This window comes from Rana temporaria (genome assembly GCF_905171775.1).
Source record: "Rana temporaria chromosome 9 unlocalized genomic scaffold, aRanTem1.1 chr9d, whole genome shotgun sequence".
NCBI classification, from domain to species: Eukaryota; Metazoa; Chordata; class Amphibia; order Anura; family Ranidae; genus Rana; species Rana temporaria.
The window spans coordinates 225,415-245,695 of record NW_024404480.1 but is presented as its reverse complement, the minus strand read 5'-3'; the positions used below and the strand labels follow the sequence as shown (position 1 = coordinate 245,695).

Sequence of the window (20,281 nt, the reverse complement as noted above, 5' to 3'; positions counted from 1 at the left end):
AGGGGGGGGCGGACCTTGTCTGTGTCATGTGGGTTCCCCAGGGGTTGTGTTGGCAGCCGCTTCCTGTCTCTATACACTCCAGTGATGGCTGCAGGACATTTCTCGGGGGAGGGGTAGGGGGCGGACCTTGTCTGTGTCATGTGGGTTCCCCAGGGGTTGTGTTGACAGCCACTTCCTGTCTCTATACACTGCGGTGATGGCTGCAGGACATTTCTCGGGGGAGGTGGGGGTGGACCTTGTCTGTGTCATGTGGGTTCCCCAGGGGTTGTGTTGGCAGCCGCTTCCTGTCTCTATACACTCCAGTGATGGCTGCAGGACATTTCTCGGGGGAGGGGGTAGGGGGCGGACCTTGTCTGTGTCATGTGGGTTCCCCAGGGGTTGTGTTGACAGCCACTTCCTGTCTCTATACACTCCAGTGATGGCTGCAGGACATTTCTCGGGGGAGGGGAGGGGGCGGACCTTGTCTGTGTCATGTGGGTTCCCCAGGGGTTGTGTTGGCAGCCGCTTCCTGTCTCTATACACTCCAGTGATGGCTGCAGGACATTTCTCGGGGGTGGGGAGGGGGCGGACCTTGTCTGTGTCATGTAGGTCCCCCAGGGGTTGTGTTGGCAGCCGCTTCCTGTCTCTATACACTCCAGTGATGGCTGCAGGACATTTCTCGGGGGAGGGGGGGGCGGACCTTGTCTGTGTCATGTGGGTTCCCCAGGGGTTGTGTTGGCAGCCGCTTCCTGTCTCTATACACTCCAGTGATGGCTGCAGGACATTTCTCGGGGGAGGGGAGGGGGCGGACCTTGTCTGTGTCATGTGGGTTCCCCAGGGGTTGTGTTGGCAGCCGCTTCCTGTCTCTATACACTCCAGTGATGGCTGCAGGACATTTCTCGGGGGAGGGGAGGGGGCGGACCTTGTCTGTGTCATGTGGGTTCCCCAGGGGTTGTGTTGGCAGCCGCTTCCTGTCTCTATACACTCCGGTGATGGCTGCAGGACATTTCTCGGGGGAGGGAGGGGGCGGACCTTGTCTGTGTCATGTGGGTTCCCCCCCAGGGGTTGTGTTGGCAGCCGCTTCCTGTCTCTATACACTCCAGTGATGGCTGCAGGACATTTCTCGGGGGAGGGGAGGGGCGGACCTTGTCTGTGTCATGTGGGTTCCCCCAGGGGTTGTGTTGGCAGCCGCTTCCTGTCTCTATACACCCCAGTGATGGCTGCAGGACATTTCTCAGGGGAGGGAGGGGGCGGACCTTGTCTGTGTCATGTGGGTTCCCCCCCAGGGGTTGTGTTGGCAGCCGCTTCCTGTCTCTATACACCCCAGTGATGGCTGCAGGACATTTCTCGGGGGAGGGGAGGGGGCGGACCTTGTCTGTGTCATGTGGGTTCCCCAGGGGTTGTGTTGGCAGCCGCTTCCTGTCTCTATACACCCCAGTGATGGCTGCAGGACATTCCTCGGGGGAGGGGAGGGGGCGGACCTTGTCTGTGTCATGTGGGTTCCCCAGGGGTTGTGTTGGCAGCCGCTTCCTGTCTCTATACACCCCAGTGATGGCTGCAGGACATTCTCGGGGGAGGGGAGGGGGCGGACCTTGTCTGTGTCATGTGGGTTCCCCAGGGGTTGTGTTGGCAGCCGCTTCCTGTCTCTATACACTCCAGTGATGGCTGCAGGACATTTCTCGGGGGAGGGGAGGGGGCGGACCTTGTCTGTGTCATGTGGGTTCCCCAGGGGTTGTGTTGGCAGCCGCTTCCTGTCTCTATACACCCAGTGATGGCTGCAGGACATTTCTCGGGGGAGGGGAGGGGCGGACCTTGTCTGTGTCATGTGGGTTCCCCAGGGGTTGTGTTGGCAGCCGCTTCCTGTCTCTATACACCCCAGTGATGGCTGCAGGACATTTCTCGGGGGAGGGGGCGGACCTTGTCTGTGTCATGTGGGTTCCCCAGGGGTTGTGTTGGCAGCCGCTTCCTGTCTCTATACACTCCAGTGATGGCTGCAGGACATTTCTCGGGGGAGGGAGGGGCGGACCTTGTCTGTGTCATGTGGGTTCCCCAGGGGTTGTGTTGGCAGCCGCTTCCTGTCTCTATACACTCCAGTGATGGCTGCAGGACATTTCTCGGGGGAGGGGAGGGGCGGACCTTGTCTGTGTCATGTGGGTTCCCCAGGGGTTGTGTTGGCAGCCGCTTCCTGTCTCTATACACTCCAGTGATGGCTGCAGGACATTTCTCGGGGGGGGGGGGGGCGGACCTTGTCTGTGTCATGTGGGTTCCCCAGGGGTTGTGTTGGCAGCCGCTTCCTGTCTCTATACACTCCAGTGATGGCTGCAGGACATTTCTCGGGGGAGGGGAGGGGGCGGACCTTGTCTGTGTCATGTGGGTTCCCCAGGGGTTGTGTTGGCAGCCGCTTCCTGTCTCTATACACCCCAGTGATGGCTGCAGGACATTTCTCGGGGGAGGGGAGGGGGCGGACCTTGTCTGTGTCATGTGGGTTCCCCCCCAGGGGTTGTGTTGGCAGCCGCTGGACCAGATCCTTGGGAAGAGGCCTTGACTCCAAAGGAACAAGCCACACTCTGTTACCTGGGGTGTCCTTCCTTTGGGGACCCAAGATTAGTTCAGTGAATGTAAGTGAAAGGATGAGAGTGCTTCAGGAGGAAGGAAACCACCTTCCTCGACGCGTTTCACCACTACTGGCTCACAAGGGCAGGGGGAGGTAGCAAGTTGTGGTGAAATGCGTCGAGGAAGATGTTTTCAGGTGGAGACTTCTATACAGTTTTCATCTTATGATGAATTAAATAGAATGAAGAGCTGAGTTTTGGAGCGAGGCTTACATTTACTTCAGACTGGCGACCATTTACAGACTTGAAACGCGTTGCCTTATTCTTCTATACAATAAGAATTTACTGGACTTTAACTGGTGTTATGGAGCTCTCATCCCCTCTACATACCCCCCACTCAGCACTCGGAAAGGGGGCCTCCTGCTTAGCCACCCCCACTGTTCCAGGCCAGTCCTATTTGCATCTGTCATTACAACTCTGATGAAGAGGGAGGCACTTTGCCGAAACACGTTGGGTTTACCTTTGACCTGTGAACTTCAATCACCTTTGCATCCACCATTAAAGCCCTGATGAAGGGGGAGGCATTTTGCTGGGACGCATTGGATTTACTTTTGACCTGTGAACTTCAATATATTTTGGATCTACCATTAAAGCCCTGATGAAGGGGGAGGCATTTTGATGAAACACGTTGGGTTTACCTTTGACCTGTGAACTTCAATAACCTTTGCATCCACCTTTACAGATTTGATCAAAGATTGTATGGCTCAGAACAGTGGGAAACAAAGTCTTACTTTGGAAGTTTGCAGTCGGGGGGTCCAAGCTGAGGCGTCCTTCCACACACCAATAAGACAAATGGCGATCAAGGAAAAGAAGCAGCCGGCAACTCCATAACATCGATCATATTTATTGTGAAGCCTTCACAGTGAGTTCAGTCAGCAGCAGACTAGTTTTGGCAATAAGCCTTGTTCACAGCACCGGCTACTTCTTTTACTCGATCCACCATTACAGCCCTGATGAGGGGAGGAGGCATTCTGCCGAAACACGTTGGGTTTACCTTTGACCTGTAAACTTCAGTATATTTTGGATTCACCATTAAAGCCCTGATGAAGGGGGAGGCATTTTGCCGAAACACGTTGGATTTACCTTTGACCTGTGAACTTCAATAAACTTTGCATTCACTGTTACAGCCCTGATGAAGGTTGAGACAATTTGCCGAAAACACATTGGATTTACCTGTGAACATCAATAATATTTGCATCCACCGTTACAGCCTTTGCATCCACGGTTACAGCCCTTGGCATTTTGCCAAAACACATTGGCTTTACCTTTGACCTGTGAACGTCAAAAGACTTTGAATCCACTGTGACAGCCCTGATGAAGGTGAAGGCACTTTGCTGAAACACGTTGGATTTACCTTTGACCTGTGAACTTCAATAATCTTTGCATCCACCATTACAGCCCTGATGAAGGGGGAGGCACTTTGCAGGAACACGTTGGATTTACCTTTGACCTGTGAACTTCAATAACCTTTGCATCCACCGTTACAGCCCTAATGAAGGTGAAGGTGCTTTGCCGAAACACGTTGGATTTACTTTTGACCCGTGAACTTCAATAAAACTTTATTAATATACCCTTTGCGTGTGACAAACCTTTGCACCGTGCATGCCTCTATACCCATCCACATTGTGCGATGTGTGTTGGGAGCCCGGGACAGGGGGGTGGCACCCTATAACAAGAAGTGACCTACATCATGTGGCAGGATCAACAAGAATTGTTGAAATGAAAATTGCAGATCTTCAGCCCCGCCCCCCCAGGAGACACAGAAAGCGACCAGCCTATAAAAATATGAGTTTTTATTTATTTGGAATACGTTTTTTCTACTCTCCTGTGATACAGTATAAATACATTCTATAAATACTGACCCCAGGTGTCCCCCTGTGTCACAAAACTTCCCCTCGAACCCGTGGCGTCCCTTTTCCTCGTGTCACAAAACCCACGTTCAAAAGTCATGGCGAATGGTAAAAAAAGCTGAAAAGTTGCCGGGGGGGGGGGGGGGGGGCTGGAGGAAGAAGTGGGAGGGGGGAGGAGCAACACATCTATGTGAGTATTCATATGTACAACAGCTTAGAAAAACTGCCCATGTGCCTGGCTCTGTATATATATATATGTGTGTGTGAGGGCACATATATACACGCACATGTGCACAGGCCGAGACCCATACTGGTACCCACATACATGCACAAAGACTTCCATCTTCATCCAAACACAGACTCACCCGAGGAGGCAGAGGGGGGATTCTTCCTACAGAGAGATTTCTAAAATAAAAAGCTTTACTGTCGTTGTGAACACCATATAATAAAACCCCCACCGTATCATCTGAGAGTATATATATATACGTCTCCTATTATATATATATATATACTGTGTATATCTCAAAGCTTGAGAGAAACGCGTCACCTGTCCATGTCGTGGATATCTCTGTAAACATCGAAAATAATATACATTGTGGCCTTTCCTTGGTAATAAGAACACACAAGAAGCCTAAAATTAAACCTAGAGCTTTCCCTGCACACTGACTAATCACTGGCGGGGCACACTAACTAATTCAGCAAATCAGACCGACTTTAGTAGTCTTCTTTCCGTGTTTGAGATAGTCTTGAGTTGGGAGTTCCCATGTTCGGAGATCATCTGATGACGTTGGGAGGTCCCATGTTCGGAGATCATCTGAGGGAGTTCCCGTGTTCGGAGATCATCTGACGAAGTTGGGAGTTCCCATGTTCGGAGATCATCTGACGAAGTTGGGAGTTCCCATGTTCTGAGATCATCTGACGAAGTTGGGAGTTCCCATGTTCTGAGATCATCTGACGAAGTTGGGAGTTCCCGTGTTCGGAGATCATCTGACAAAGTTGGGAGTTCCCGTGTTCGGAGATCATCTGACGAAGTTGGGAGTTCCCATGTTCGGAGATCATCTGACAAAGTTGGGAGTTCCCTTGTTCGGAGATCATCTGACGAAGTTGGGAGTTCCCATGTTCGGAGATCATCTGACGAAGTTGGGAGTTCCCATGTTCGGAGATCATCTGACAAAGTTGGGAGTTCCCGTGTTCGGAGATCATCTGACTAAGTTGGGAGTTCCCGTGTTCGGAGATCATCTGACGAAGTTGGGAGTTCCCGTGTTCGGAGATCATCTGACGAAGTTGGGAGTTCCTATGTTCGGAGATCATCTGACGAAGTTGGGAGTTCCCATGTTTGGAGATCATCTGACTAATTTGGGAGTTCCCATGTTCGGAGATCATCTGACGAAGTTGGGAATTCCCATGTTCGGAGATCATCTGAGGAAGTTGGGAGTTCCCATGTTCGGAGATCATCTGACGAAGTTGGGAGTTCCCATGTTCGGAGATCATCTGACGAAGTTGGAAGTTCCCATATCCGGAGATCATCTGACGAAGTTGGGAGTTCCCATGTTCGGAGATCATCTGACGAAGTTGGGAGTTCCCATGTTCGGAGATCATCTGACGATGTTGGGAGTTCCCATGTTCGGAGATCATCTGACAAAGTTGGGAGTTCCCATGTTCGGAGATCATCTGACGATGTTGGGAGTTCCCATGTTCGGAGATCATCTGACAAAGTTGGGAGTTCCCATGTTCGGAGATCATCTGACGATGTTGGGAGTTTCTATGTTCTGAGATCATCTGACGAAGTTGGGAGTTCCCATGTTCGGAAATCATCTGACAAAGTTGGGAGTTCCCATGTTCGGAGATCATCTGACAAAGTTGGGAGTTCCCAAGTTCGGAGATCATCTGACGAAGTTGGGAGTTCCCATGTTCGGAGATCATCTGACGAAGTTGGGAGTTCCCATGTTCGGAGATCATCTGACGGAGTTCCCATGTTCGGAGATCATCTGACAATGTTGGGAGTTCCCATGTTGGGAGATCATCTGACGAAGTTGTGAGTTCCCATGTTCGGAGATCATCTGAGGGAGTTGGAAGTTCCCATGTTCGGAGATCATCTGGTGACATGCCCGGGGGGTTCTCATACAGACCACTGGCTTCTCGAAAATTCCATTCCCGTGCACCCAAGAATTTCCCAAACACAGAACGTTCAGATGGCTCAAAACTCAGCCCACAATGCAATGTGAGTGCGCGAACCTACTCGTCGCACTTTGGGTTGTGAAGGAAATGATGGAACTTTCCATACAAGTTCTTCTGGGACACGCCGGGAACAGATTTTGACAAGCCAGTGGTTTGTACCAAAACCTGGTGGAGCTTTCCATCACCCCGTTGCGTCCTTCTCCTTTATCACCAGTGGTTTGTACCAAAACCTCGTGGAGTTTCCATCGCCCCTTTGTGTCCTTCTCCTTTCTCACCAGTGGTTTGTACCAAAACCTCGTGGAGCTTTCCATCGCCCCGTTGTGTCCTCCTTTATCACCAGTGGTCGGTCCCATTCAATTGTTCTGTAATGTTTTAGATGTTTTACTGCTTTACAAAACGACTTCCTTCTAAATGGAAGGATTCTGATTGGATGAGAGGTGAGAAATCTTCAACATTACAGAACAAGTCCATGAATGTGGCCAACTACGGCTCGATAAACCACGACCTGCATACACGAGAACCTTCACAGACGTCTCTTATCCTTTGTAGTGCCAGATTCTGGTTAAGTGGAAGTCGTGTGATTTTTCAAACTCAACAGTAGGCAATCTTTAACCTAAACATGATTTTGGACTACTGGTTCTAACAAGCTATTGGCTGGAAGTACACCATGTGGCCCAAAGCCTGTTGACACCTGACCTACACGAGCTTGTTGGGTATCCCAATCCAAAATGATGGGATTGATATGAGTTGTCCCACTTTGGTGGCTACAACATCCTCCACCCTTCTGGGAAGACTTTCTATAAGATTTTGGAGGGTGTCTGTGGGGATTTGAGCCCATTTGTGAGGTCAACTACTGATGTTGGATGAAAAGACTTGCCTCAACCAAGATGTTGGTTCTCACATTGGGCACCAGAAAAAAACCTGGCTGACCATCGGAGTTATAATCCATCCCAAAAATGTTCAGTAGGGTTGAGGTCATGGCTGTGTACAGACACTCGAGTTCCTCCATGATCTCAAACCTGCTGAACACCTTTGGGATGAGAAGACCTCATCCCAAAGATGTTCCATTGGGTTAAGGGCAGTTTCTGACGTTGGATGAGAAGAAATGGCTCACCATTGGCGTACCAATACATCCCAAAGGTGTCTAGTAGGGTTGAGGTCAGGGCTCTGTGCAGGACACTATGGTTCCTCTATGGTATTAACCCTACTGAACACCTTTGGGATGAGAAGACCTCATCCCAAAGATGTTCCATTGGGTTAAGGGCAGGTTCTGACGTTGGATGAGAAGACATGGCTCACCATTGGGGTTCCAATACATCCCAAATGTGTTCTGTAGAGTTGAGGTTAGGGCTCTGTGCAGGACACTCAAGTTCCTCCATGATCTCAAACCTGCTGAACACCTTTGGGATGAGAAGACCTCATCCCAAAGGTGTTCAGTAGGGTTGAGGTCAGGGCTCTGTGCAGGACACTCTAGTTCCTCTATGATCTTAACCCTACTGAACACCTTTGGGGTGAAAAGACCTCATCCCAAAGGTGTTCCAAGGGGTTAGGGGCAGGTTCTGACGTTGGATGAGAAGACATGGCTCACCATTGGCATACCAATACATCCCAAAGGTGTTTAGTAGGGTTGAGGTCAGGGCTCTGTGCAGGACACTTTAGTTCCTCTATGATCTTAACCCTACTGAACACCTTTGGGGTGAAAAGACCTCATTCCAAAGGTTTTCCAAGGGGTTAAGGGCAGGTACTGATATTGGATGAGAAGACCTTAAATTAAAAGTCTTCCAAAGGTAGGAATAAAATCAGGACTCTGTGCAGGACACTGGAGTTCCTCCACACCAAACTGGTCACACCATGTCTTTATGGAACTGGCTTTGTACACGGGGGGGGGGGGGGGGTCACAGTCATGGTGGAACAGAAAAGGGTCTTCACCAAACTGTTACCACAAGGTTGGAAGAGCACAATTGCTCCAATGTCTTTGTATGATGGAGGATTACCGAGACCCTTGCATGGAAACCCCTGAACTCCACAATCAGGAGCTGGGGGGGGGGGGGGCAATATACTTTTGTCATTATAAATAGGTGTGGTGGTCAGGTGTTCAAAAACTTTGGCCACATAGTGTCTTTACTGGGCAATGTTTTTCAAAAATAACTAAAGCCGCATACCTCCTGCCTACGTAACCTTCTCCCTAGGACGGCTGGCTTCGTATATTTGGCACTGGGAAGATTAAGGTGAAACCAGGACGGTGTTCAGTCCCATTTCTTAGCTGGTGAATGAATTTGGCACACATTTGGAGAGGAGCTGAGTAGGTGACTGGGGTCAGACGTCTCTTGGGTTTCAGTCCCTCTGTCCCGTGACCTTCTTCTGACTTCCAATAAAAATCTTGTCATGTTTCTAAAAACAAATATTTTTTTTAGAAAGATGATCACTATATACGAGCCTAACACCCATCCCCCCCCCCCCTCAGTCCTTCTATGCTAGTAAAGTAGACATCTTGTCCCCCGTTCCTCATCACATCCGGTTCTCCACATGTACAGACAGTGAAGGGTTTACAGGAAAGTCAGAATGGTGAACGTTGATGGTAAGCCATGTGGAAAAGATAAGGGACAATACATTGGGCTTGGTTCCCTCCTGCCTCTTCTCCAATGGCGTTCTTCTTAGTCCTCGCCCCAAGCTGTCCTCGCCCCAAGCTGTCCTCACTCTTGGTGCCTCCACAAAGGTCAAAGCACTTTAGGAAACAAGAGCACACCACAAGCGTGTCCTTGGTGGGTCAGGACTGTATTCAAAGCAAAGCCCCACACCTGTCCCCCTTCTTCTTTGGGGGGTATGGAATGTGTCATTTGGCCTCTCTTCCTTGTCTCTGACACCTTCAGGTAGACTTGGTGTCGCGGGCAAGGAGGAAGTGCAGCATGGTGGGGTGCTATACTCTGGTCGTGGAGTGTGAGTGGGGGAGACCGGTGCTGTTGAAGCCTGCAGAAAAGGTGTTGTAGGGGTGAAGGCTTTGAAGTCCCACCAGAGAATTGGGGATCATGGTGATGGTGTTAGGTGTCATGAGTGGAATGTCGTCAGGGGAACGACGTAATGTAAGGGTGTAGTCAGAAAGCGTGGCGAGACGCAGGTTGTCGTGGCCGGAGACTCCTCCTCCTTCACAATCAGGGTGTCCTGCATTTATTTGCAGTGAGTTGAGCTCCTCGGGAGGTACGGGGCTGTGCGTCGGGTCCCGCGTGGCCGAGGATCGCTGCGGACTCGGCTGGCGTTGAGTGTCCTGGCGCCGCTTATCATTGCGGTAATACAGAGCGGCAAATGCCAGGACATTAAGGAACAAAAGAGAAGCTCCCACGGCGATGGTGACACTCAGCTCCGTGGAATAGTCCCTGGGATCCTGGATGACAACGGGGTCCATCTGGTCGGTATCGGGGTTCCACTTGCCCGGGCCATTCAGCGTGGGCGAGACACCGGGGCGCTTTGTCTCCCAAACCTTGGGCCGGCGAGTTATATGTGAGTTCTGAGTGGTGTCAGAAGGCGGCACCTTGGTGGTGGTGGACGTGTAGTGGAACATGTCATGAAGGTTATAAAGGTGCGGCACCAGATGTTTCCAGAACGCCACCTTGGTGGCCCGGTAGTGGTCGCGCACACGTGGCTTCAGCCCGATGTGAAGATACAGCTGATCCCGCGGGTTGTACTTAGACCACGCCACCTCCTCGAAACGGTTCGCCTTGGTGTGGATGAACTTCGTATCCTGGGGGACGGGTTTGTTGGGGTCACTAAAAAAATAAAATAAAAAAGATGAGATCATAAAATTATCAGCAAACCGAAAACATTTCATTCACACAATTAACAGATTTCTTTTCACTTCCTGAGAAAGAGTCCCGGCAAATGACGGGAAACCTCTACAAAGTGCGGGAAACCGCCTCTCACACAGCTGTCACCAGAACAGGTGTCCCTATTGGCAGATGTCCCTCTATTTCGGTTCTGTAGTCACCTAACCAAGATGGTTCTCATGGCCTGAATTAAAGCGACAGTAAACTCTGCATTTTTATTTTTACCTGCAGGCAAGCCTATAATATACACACTGGGCCAGATTCTCGTAGTTTGGCGTATTTTTGTGCGGGCGTAACGTAACCTATTTACGTTACGCCTCCGCAACTTAGACGGGCAAGTGCTGTATTCTCAAAGCACTTGCTCCGTAAGTTGCGGCAGCGTAGCGTAAATCGGCCGGCGTAAGCGCGCCTAATTCAAATTTGGAACAGGGGGGCGTGTTTTATGTAAATAACTTGTGACCCGACGTGATTGAGGTTTTTCACGAACGGCGCGGGAATTTCCCAGTGTGCATTGCTCTAAAGTACGCCGCAAGGACGTATTGGTTTAGACGGGAACGTAAATGACGTCCAGCCCCATTCACGGACGACTTACGCAAACGACGTAAAATATTAAAAATTTGACGCGGGAACGACGTCCATACTTAACATTGGTATGCCGTATGTACGCCACCATATAGCAGGGGTAACTTTACGCCAGGAAAAGCCTAACATAAACGGCGTATCTGTACTGCGTCGGCCGGGCGTACGTTCGTGAATTCGCGTATCTAGCTGATTTACATATTTTTAGGCGTAAATCAGCGTGCACGCCCCTAGCGGCCAGCGTAAATATGCAGTTACGATCAGACTTACGCCGGTCGGATCTAATAGAAATCTATGCGTAACTGATTTTAATAATCAGGCGCATAGATACGACCGCACATACGCCGTCGTATCTCTTTTGAGAATCTGGCCCTATATTGCCAAAAGTATTGGGACGCCTGTCCATGTGGTCACCTCTGATCTCACCATATTCATTGGCCCGGATTCACAAAGCACTTACGCCGACATATAACAAATTACGCCGACGTAAGTGCAAATGTGCGCCGTCGTATCTGTGCGCCCGACCCACGCCTAAAAACAGGCCTCACCCCACCGACGTAACTTGCCTACGCCGGCGTAGTGTGGGCGCACATTTACGCTGGGCGCATGGTGGCGCTCCCATTGATTAGCCATTCAAATATGCAAATGAGGGAAATACGGCGATTCACGAACGTACGTGCGCCCGAGGCAGGCTACATGATGTGCGCGTAAGTTGTACGTCCGGCGTTAAGTTATTCCCCATAAAGGAGGCGCAACCCGGCAGCAGACATGCACAGGTCTGCACCAGGGAACACAAGCCGGCGTATTTTACATTGGACGTGTGTCTGGCTGGGCGTAGGTTACGTTCACACCGTACGCAGTGATCTGGCGTAGTTTAGGCGTGGTTGTGAGCAGGCGCAGGGGGATGCATCCATGTCTCGGCGCATGCGCAGTTCGTGATACGTATCTGTCTGGCGCTCGGCCCATCATTTGCATGGGGCCACGCCTAATTTGCATGGCTCACGCCCACTTCCACCTACGCCGGCCTGCGCCTTCAAAACCTACGCCACGCCGACGCAAGAGCTTGCTGAATGCGGTGCTTGCCTCTCTGCGCTGGCGTAGCGTACATTGTTTGCGTTACGGCGGCGTAATGTAAGCCCGCTCTCTGTGAATCTGGGCCTGTATTGCCAAAAGTATTGGAACGCCTGCCTATGTGGTTACCTCTGATCTCATATGTGGCCACCTCTGATCTCATCAAAAGTATTGGGACACCTGCCTTCCAGATCCTACTGAAATTACGGGTCGTAACGTTATCCCAATGCAGCTCTATGATCACGTTTAACACATTTTTATACATTATAAATACAGTGTCCTTGCGGATCACAATATATAATAACACTATAGAGCCTGAATGTATGGGATTGTCTGCACTACACTTTTCCTATGTACAACCTGAGCCAGAGATGCACTATATTACCAAAAGTATTGGGACGCCTGCCTTCCAGATCCTACTGAAATTACGGGTCGTAACGTTATCCCAATGCAGCTCTATGATCACGTTTAACACATTTTATAGATTATAAATACAGTGTCCTTGCGGATCACAATATATAATAACACTATAGAGCCTAAATGTATGGGATTGTCTGCACTACACTTTCCTATGTACAACCTGAGCCAGAGATACGCTATATCACCAAAAGTATTGGGACGCCTACCTATGTGGTCACCTCTGATCTCATACGTGGTCACCGCCGATCTCATCATATATTTTACACCATTCATACAAAAAAAAAAGAAAAGTTTCTTCTTCCTGCGAGGTGCACCACATTCTAGTACATTATGAAAGACTTACCTTGAAACGCATCCCTCCAGTGACACGTCGTCACCACAGAGGCTTCCACCTTCACCCAGTCTTCCTTCCAGGTTCTGGTGACGTCACCAGCTTCTGCTCGCTAGAATATCCCCGAAATGGTGCACATTTAGGAGATATTCATTCTTTTTCCAGAAGAGTATTTGTGAGGTCAGGTGCTGATGTTGGATGAGAAGGCTTGGCTCACAGTCTTTGCTCTTATTCACCCCAAAGGTGTTCTATTGGGTTGAGGTCAGGACTCTGTGCAGGCCAAGTCAATTTCTTCCACCCCAAACTCGCTCATGCGTGTCTTTATGGACCTTGCTTTGTGCACTGGTCCAAATCATTTAGAGGAGGGGGGATTATGGTGTTAGGGGGGGGGGATTATGCTGGGGGGGTTATTTTTTAGGAGTTGGGTTGGCCCCTTAGTTCCAGTGAAGGGAACTCTTAAGGTGTCACCATACCAAGACATTTTGGACAATTTCATGCTCCCAACTTTGTGGGAGGAGTTTTGGGAAGGGTCCCTTCCTGTTCCAATAGTCAAGTTTCCACCCCAAAACCCGCTCCTCCATGTCTTTATGGACCTTGCTTTGTGCTCTGGTGGGCAGTCATGTTGGAACAGGAAGGGGCCGTCCCCCAAACTCCTCCCACAAAGTTGGGAGCATGAAATTGTCCAAAATGTCTCGGTATGCTGATGCCTTAAGAGTTCCCTTCACTGGAACAAAGGGGCCAAACCCAACCCCTGAAAAACACCCCCACCATAATCCCCCCCCACCCGACACCATAATCCCCCCTCCCCACACCATAATCCCCCCTCCACACCATAATCACCCCCCCCCCCACCAAATGATTTGGACCAGTGCACAAAGCAAGGTCCATAAAGACATGGATGAGCAAGTTTTGGGGTGAAGGAACTGGACTGGACTGCACAGAGTCCTGACCTCAACCCAATAGAACACCTTTGGGATGAATTAGAGCGGAGACTGTGAGCCAGGCCTTCTCGTCCAACATCAGTGCCTGATTATCGGGTGTTACCCTGCCACGAGTTACTGATGGTGGGGGGGTCAGCCAAAAAAAAATGGGGGGCGGTGCTTGCCCTTGCCATGAGTTTCTAAAGGTGGGGGGGCCACTGGGGATCATCGGGCCCCTTACAGGTGTAATGCCGGTACCCCCCTGATGACGGCCCAGATCGCATGTATGAGGCTTAAGGCTGGGATGCCATTAATGTTCATGTGTGTGTAAAGGCAGGCGTCCCAATACTTTTGGCAATATAGTGTATGATGAGATCAGAGGTGACCACATAGGCAGGCGTCCCAATACTTTTGGTAATATAGTGTATGATGAGATCAGAGGTGACCACATAGGCAGGCGTCCCAATACTTTTGGTAATATAGTGTATGATGAGATCAGAGGTGACCACATAGGCAGGCGTCCCAATACTTTTGGTAATATAGTGTATGATGAGATCAGAGGTGACCACATAGGCCGGCGTCCCAATACTTTTGGCAATATAGTGTATGATGAGATCAGAGGTGACCACATGGGCAGGCGTCCCAATACTTTTGGTAATATAGTGTATGGTGAGATCAGAGGTGACCGCATAGGCGGGCGTCCCAATACTTTTGGTAATATAGTGTATGGTGAGATCAGAGGTGACCACATGGGCCGGCGCCCCAATACTTTTGGTAATATAGTGTATGATGAGATCAGAGGTGACCACATGGGCCGGCGCCCCAATACTTTTGGTAATATAGTGTATGATGAGATCAGAGGTGACCACATAGACAGGCGTCCCAATACTTTTGGTAATATAGTGTATGGTGAGATCAGAGGTGACCACATAGGCAGGCGTCCCAATACTTTTGGTAATATAGTGTATGATGAGATCAGAGGTGACCACATAGGCAGGCGTCCCAATACTTTTGGCAATATAGAGTATGATGAGATCAGAGGTGACCACATGGGCAGGCGCCCCAATACTTTTGGTAATATAGTGTATGACGAGATCAGAGGTGACCACATAGGCGGGCGTCCCAATACTTTTGGTAATATAGTGTATGACGAGATCAGAGGTGACCACATAGGCAGGCGTCCCAATACTTTTGGTAATATAGTGTATGGTGAGATCAGAGGTGACCACATAGGCGGGCGTCCCAATACTTTTGGTAATATAGTGTATGATGAGATCAGAGGTGACCACATAGGCGGGCGTCCCAATACTTTTGGTAATATAGTGTATGACGAGATCAGAGGTGACCACATAGGCAGGCGTCCCAATACTTTTGGAAGAAGAAACTTTTTTTGGAGTATGAATGATACAATATATCAATCTTTTACATGATATTTGATCGTTTTGGAGAACACGCCCACTAGAGAGATTATTGAAATACAAAGTAACGCCGCCACTTCCACATCTTGTCAGCAGATGGCAGCACTGGCACACTACTGTGCAGGTTGTGTCGGCTCTCCTCATTGGTCACCTCCGGGGGGGTGGGGTGGTTAGGCCTTCTGCTCTCAGGACATTATTTCTCCTCCTTATACCACATGTTACCTCTTATAGTCACATAAAAACACAAAAAATGTGTTTTGTTTTACGTTTTGTCTCGATTCATTATTTACATAAATTCTTTTAGTTAAATTTGTTTCTTTCGTTTTTGTGATTCGTTTAGTTTATTCGTTTTTGAATCGATCCGAAAAGTATTCTAATCAATTTTAAATAGTTTTCAAATTCGAAAAACTTTTTTCGACTACTATTTTTGTTCTATTCTATTCCTGTATTTTCTATTCTATTTTATTCTCTTTGGAAACTGGACTCGGGGCCAGATTCACGTAGATCTGCGGCGGCGTAACGTATTGCATTTACGTTAGGCCGCCGCAAGTTTTACGGGCAAGTGCTTGATTCACAAAGCACTTGCCTGTAAAGTTGCGGCGGCGTAGCGTAAATCCCCAGGCGCAAGCCCGCCTAATTCAAATGATCCGGGTAGGGGGCGTGGATCATTTAAATTAGGCGCGTTCCCGCGCCGAACGTACTGCGCATGCGCCGTCCCTAAAATTTCCCGATGTGCATTGCGGTAAATGACGTAGACGAGAACGTAAATGGCGTCCAGACCCATTCACGGACGACTTACGCAAACGACGTAAAATTTCCAAATTGCGACGCGTGAACGACGGCCATACTTAACATTGGATACGCCACCTAGGGTGCATGTTTATCTTTACGCCGCGTATCTCTTACGGAAACGGCGTAAATTTACTGCGACGGGCAAGCGTACGTTCGTGAATCGGCGTAACGACTCATTTGCATATTCTACGCTGACCGCAATGGAAGCGCCACCTAGCGGCCAGCGTAAATATTGCACCCTAAGATACGACGGCGCAGGCCGTCGTATCTTAGGCATGTTTAAGTGTATCTCAGTTTGAGAATACACTTAAACTTACGACGGCCTTAGATTCAGAGATACGCCGGCGTAACTCTTTGTGAATCCGAGAAAAAGTCTGATGGGAGCTTTTGGTTGGAAATTAGTTTTCGAATCGATTCAAAAAGTAGTCTTATCAATTTCCAATAGTTTTCTAATCAATTTCAAGTCGTTTTCTAATTCGAAAAAAGTTTTTTTTAAATCAATTTTGAATAGTTTTCTAATCAATTTCTAATAGTTTTTAAATTCGAAAAACTTTTTTCGACTACTATTTTTCTAAAGACACGGTCGGAATTTCCGAGAGAAAAAGTCTGATGGGAGCTTTTGGTAGGAAATTAGTTTTCGAATCGATTCAAAAAGTAGTCTAATCAATTTCAAGTAGTTTTGTAATTCAAAAATATTTTTCGAATCAATTTTGAATAGTTTTCGAATTCGAAAAAAGTTTTTTTTAAATCAATTTCGAATAGTTTTCTAATCAATTTCAAATAGTTTTCGAATTTGAAAAAAGTTTTTCGAATCAATTTTGAATAGTTTCCAGAGAAAATTGAGTACTGCCCGTGATACTTTTTTTATTTACACTAACATATAATTTTTCATGGATGAGCTTTCGGGGGGGGGGGGGGGTGTCCCCTTCTTCAAGGTCCAAGCAGTGCTGATTCACAAAAGTTTTAGCAGAAGTTGAAATGTTACAACAAAAAAGAACAAAATTGTTTTCGAATTCGAAAAAAGTTTTCTAATCAATTTCTAATAGTTTTCGAATCAATTTCAAGTAGTTTTCTAATTCAAAAAAAGTTTTCGAATCAATTCTGAATAGTTTTCGAATTCGAAAAAAAAATGTTTTAAATCAATTTTGAATAGTTTTCGAATTCGAAAAAAAAAAGTTCAAATTAATTTTGAAGAGTTTTCTAATCAATTTCGAATAGTTTTCTAATTCAAATCGTTTTCCAATTTCAAAAAAGAATAAAATAGATTAGAAAATAAAGGAATAAAAAATATATATATATTTTTTTCTATTCTATGCCCTTATTTTCTATTCTATTTTATTCTCTTTGGAAACTGGAAAACTATTCTAAAGACACGGTCGGAATTTCCGAGAGAAAAAGTTTTCTAATCAATTTCAAATAGTTTTCTAATCAATTTCAAATAGTTTTCTAATCAATTTCAAATAGTTTTCTAATCAATTTCAAATAGTTATCTAATCAATTTCAAATAGTTATCTAATCAATTTCAAATAGTTTTCTAATCAATTTCAAATAGTTTTCTAAACAGTTTTAAATAGTTTTCTAAACAATTTTGAATAGTTTTCGAAATTCAAAAAAAGTTTTTTCAAATCAATTTCAGATAGTTTTAGAATTTCGAAAAAAGTTTTTGAATCAATTTTGAATAGTTTTCAGTTTGAATCAATTTCGTGTTTTGTTCTGTTTTGTTTCGATTCATTATTTACATAAATTGGTTTAGTTAAATTAGTTTCATTCGTTTCGTTTATTCGTTTTTGAATCGATTCGAAAAGTATTCGAATCAATTTCTAATCATTTTTGAATACATTTCGAATAGTTTTCAAATTCGAAAAAACTTTTTTTGACTACTATTTTTTTTTCTATTCTATTCCTTTATTTTCTATTCTATTTTATTCTCTTTGGAAACTGGAAAACTATTCTAAAGACACGGTCGGAATTTCCGAGAGAAAAAGTCTGATGGGAGCTTTTGGTTGGAAATTAGTTTTCGAATTGATTCAAAAAGTAGTCTAATCAATTTCAAGTCGTTTTCCAATTCAAAAAAAGTTTTCTAAACAATTTCGAATAGTTTTCGAATTAGAATTATTTTTTTTTCGAATCAATTTTGAATAATTTTCTAATCAATTTCAAATAGTTTTTGAAATCGAAAAAAGTTTTCGAATCAATTTTGAATAGTTTCCAGAGAAAATTGAGTACTGTCCGTGATACTTTTTTTATTTACACTAACATATAATTTTTCATGGATGAGCTTTCGGGGGGGGGGGGGGGGGGGGATTCACAAAAGTTTTAGCAGAAGGTGAAATGTTACAACAAAACAGAACAAAATTGTTTTCAAATTCGAAAAAAGATTTCTAATCAATTTCCATTCGTTTTTGAATTCGAAAAAAAAGTTTGAATTAATTTCGAATAGTTTTCTAATCAATTTTGAATAGTTTTCTAATCAACTTCAAGTAGTTTTCTAATTCAAAAAAAGTTTTGGAATCAATTTTGAATAGTTTTATAATCAATTTTGAATAATTTTCTAATCAATTTCAATTAGTTTTCGAATTCGAAAAAAAAGTTTGAATTAATTTCGAAAAGTATTCGAATCAATTTCGAATAGTTTTCGAATTTAAAAAAGTATTTGAATAAATTTCGAATAGTTTTCTAATCAATTTCGAATAGTTTTCTAATCAATTTCGAATAGTTTTCTAATCAATTTTGAATAGTTTTCTAATCAATTTCAAGTAGTTTTCTTATTCAAAAAAAGTTTTCTAATTAATTTCAAATAGTTTTTGAATTCGAAAAAAAAATTCAAATCAATTTCGAATAGTTTTCGAATCAATTTCAAGTAGTTTTCTAATTCAAAAAAGTTTTCGAATCAATTCTGAATTGTTTTCGAATTCGAAAAAAGTTTTTTTTAAATCAATTCTGAATAGTTTTCGAATTCGAAAAAAAAAGTTCGAATTAATTTCAAAGAGTTTTCAAATCAATTTCCAATATTTTTCTAATTCAAATTGTTTTCCAATTTCCAAAAAGAATAAAATAGATTAGAAAATAAAGGAATAAAAAAAATATATATATTTTTTTCTATTCTATGCCCTTATTTTCTATTCAATTTTATTCTCTTTGGAAATTGGAAAACTATTCTAAAGCCCCGTACACACGGTCGGAATTTCCGACAAAAATAGTCAGATGGGAGCGTTTGGTTGGAAATTCCGATCGTGTGTACGAGGCTTTATTCGAAAAGTTTTCGAATTGACATTTGAAAACTATTCGAATTCAAAAAGTATTCGAACAGTATTTGAAAACTTTCGTTATTTCCGATTTGTTTAAATTCGGTACTATTCTAATCCGAATAACAAAAATGTGTCCGAATTTTAATTCGGACGGACCGTACATGTCTAGTTACATACCCGGTTTTGGCAAAGTTGGTCCAGTAGGTCATGACTACGGCACTCAACATGACGTCATTCTTGGAGAAGTTGCAGGGGAATAAATCTGTAGGGCCCACCATCGGGACGCCGAAGACGTAGGGTAACTCGTCCCCATGGGCGGCGTCGGACCAGGCCGGTTTCATCAAACTCTGACAGTGATGGTAAAACGCGTAGAAATAAGTCGGGGAGCCGTAACGGGCATGTAAGTCAGCGGTCACCACTGACGGCTCCACCCACTGGTGGTCAGTAAACAAAGCCACCAAAGTTTTGCGCCGAGTCTCGGGGTTGTCTCGGTCGGCCCAATCGGTGTACATGAACTTGATGGTCTCGCGGAGCGTGTCTTTGCCTTCCGGATACCCGTACAGGTTGTCCACAAAGTTAGACACCGAGTAGTCAAAGTCACTTCCGGAGACGCCGTCTTCGGCATCCACAACGTTCTCCACGAACTTGAGTCCTTCCCCTTGGTTGACCCCCAGCATGATGTCATAGTTGAGGAATTCTCCTTGCTCCATGAGGATCTCCGGGTCATCCGGGATGACGTCTCCGTCAATGACGGGCCCGAAGGCCACGTGATACCGGGCAGGCTGGATGTCTTGCTCCACCAATTCCTTGGCGCTCTTCTGACGCAAGCAATCCACCATGTCGACGGTGTCCAGCACGTTGCAGCCTACCTTCTCGGCCAGCAGCCGGGTGTATTTCACGGGTTGGTAATTGACGGCCCAGCTGGACAAGGCGGATCCGCTTTGTATGATGGCTCTCTGGAACAGACCTGCCACAAAAGAGCAGATTTACTCATCTACACCAAGCGTGACATATCTACCCACCCACACATTTCTACTTCACACCGGGGCAGACTGACCATTCGGG

General features: G+C 46.3%; 2 protein-coding genes across 4 annotated transcripts in view; both read right to left on the bottom strand.

Moving 5' to 3' along the window:
• Nucleotides 1–4,369: 4,369 nt before the first annotated feature.
• LOC120921916 (transcription initiation factor TFIID subunit 1-like) lies at nucleotides 4,370–6,408 on the bottom strand. Its single transcript, XM_040334419.1, has 2 exons — nucleotides 5,308–6,408; nucleotides 4,370–5,206 (listed from the first exon to the last, which is right to left on the bottom strand). Exons 1-2 carry the CDS (start codon nucleotides 6,398–6,400, stop codon nucleotides 5,145–5,147), a joined length of 1,155 nt encoding a protein of 384 aa, XP_040190353.1. The 5' UTR covers nucleotides 6,401–6,408; the 3' UTR covers nucleotides 4,370–5,144.
• Nucleotides 6,409–8,610: 2,202 nt separating this feature from the next.
• Nucleotides 8,611–20,281, bottom strand: part of NLGN3 (neuroligin 3) — a 180,694-nt gene continuing 169,023 nt past the window's right edge. For all 3 annotated transcript variants that reach the window (XM_040334427.1, XM_040334428.1, XM_040334429.1), the window contains 2 exons: nucleotides 19,394–20,183; nucleotides 8,611–10,380 (listed from right to left, as the gene is read on the bottom strand). In XM_040334427.1, coding sequence (XP_040190361.1) covers nucleotides 9,537–10,380; nucleotides 19,394–20,183 — 1,634 coding nt within the window. In that variant the 3' untranslated portion in view covers nucleotides 8,611–9,536. The remainder of the gene's footprint in view (nucleotides 10,381–19,393; nucleotides 20,184–20,281) is intronic.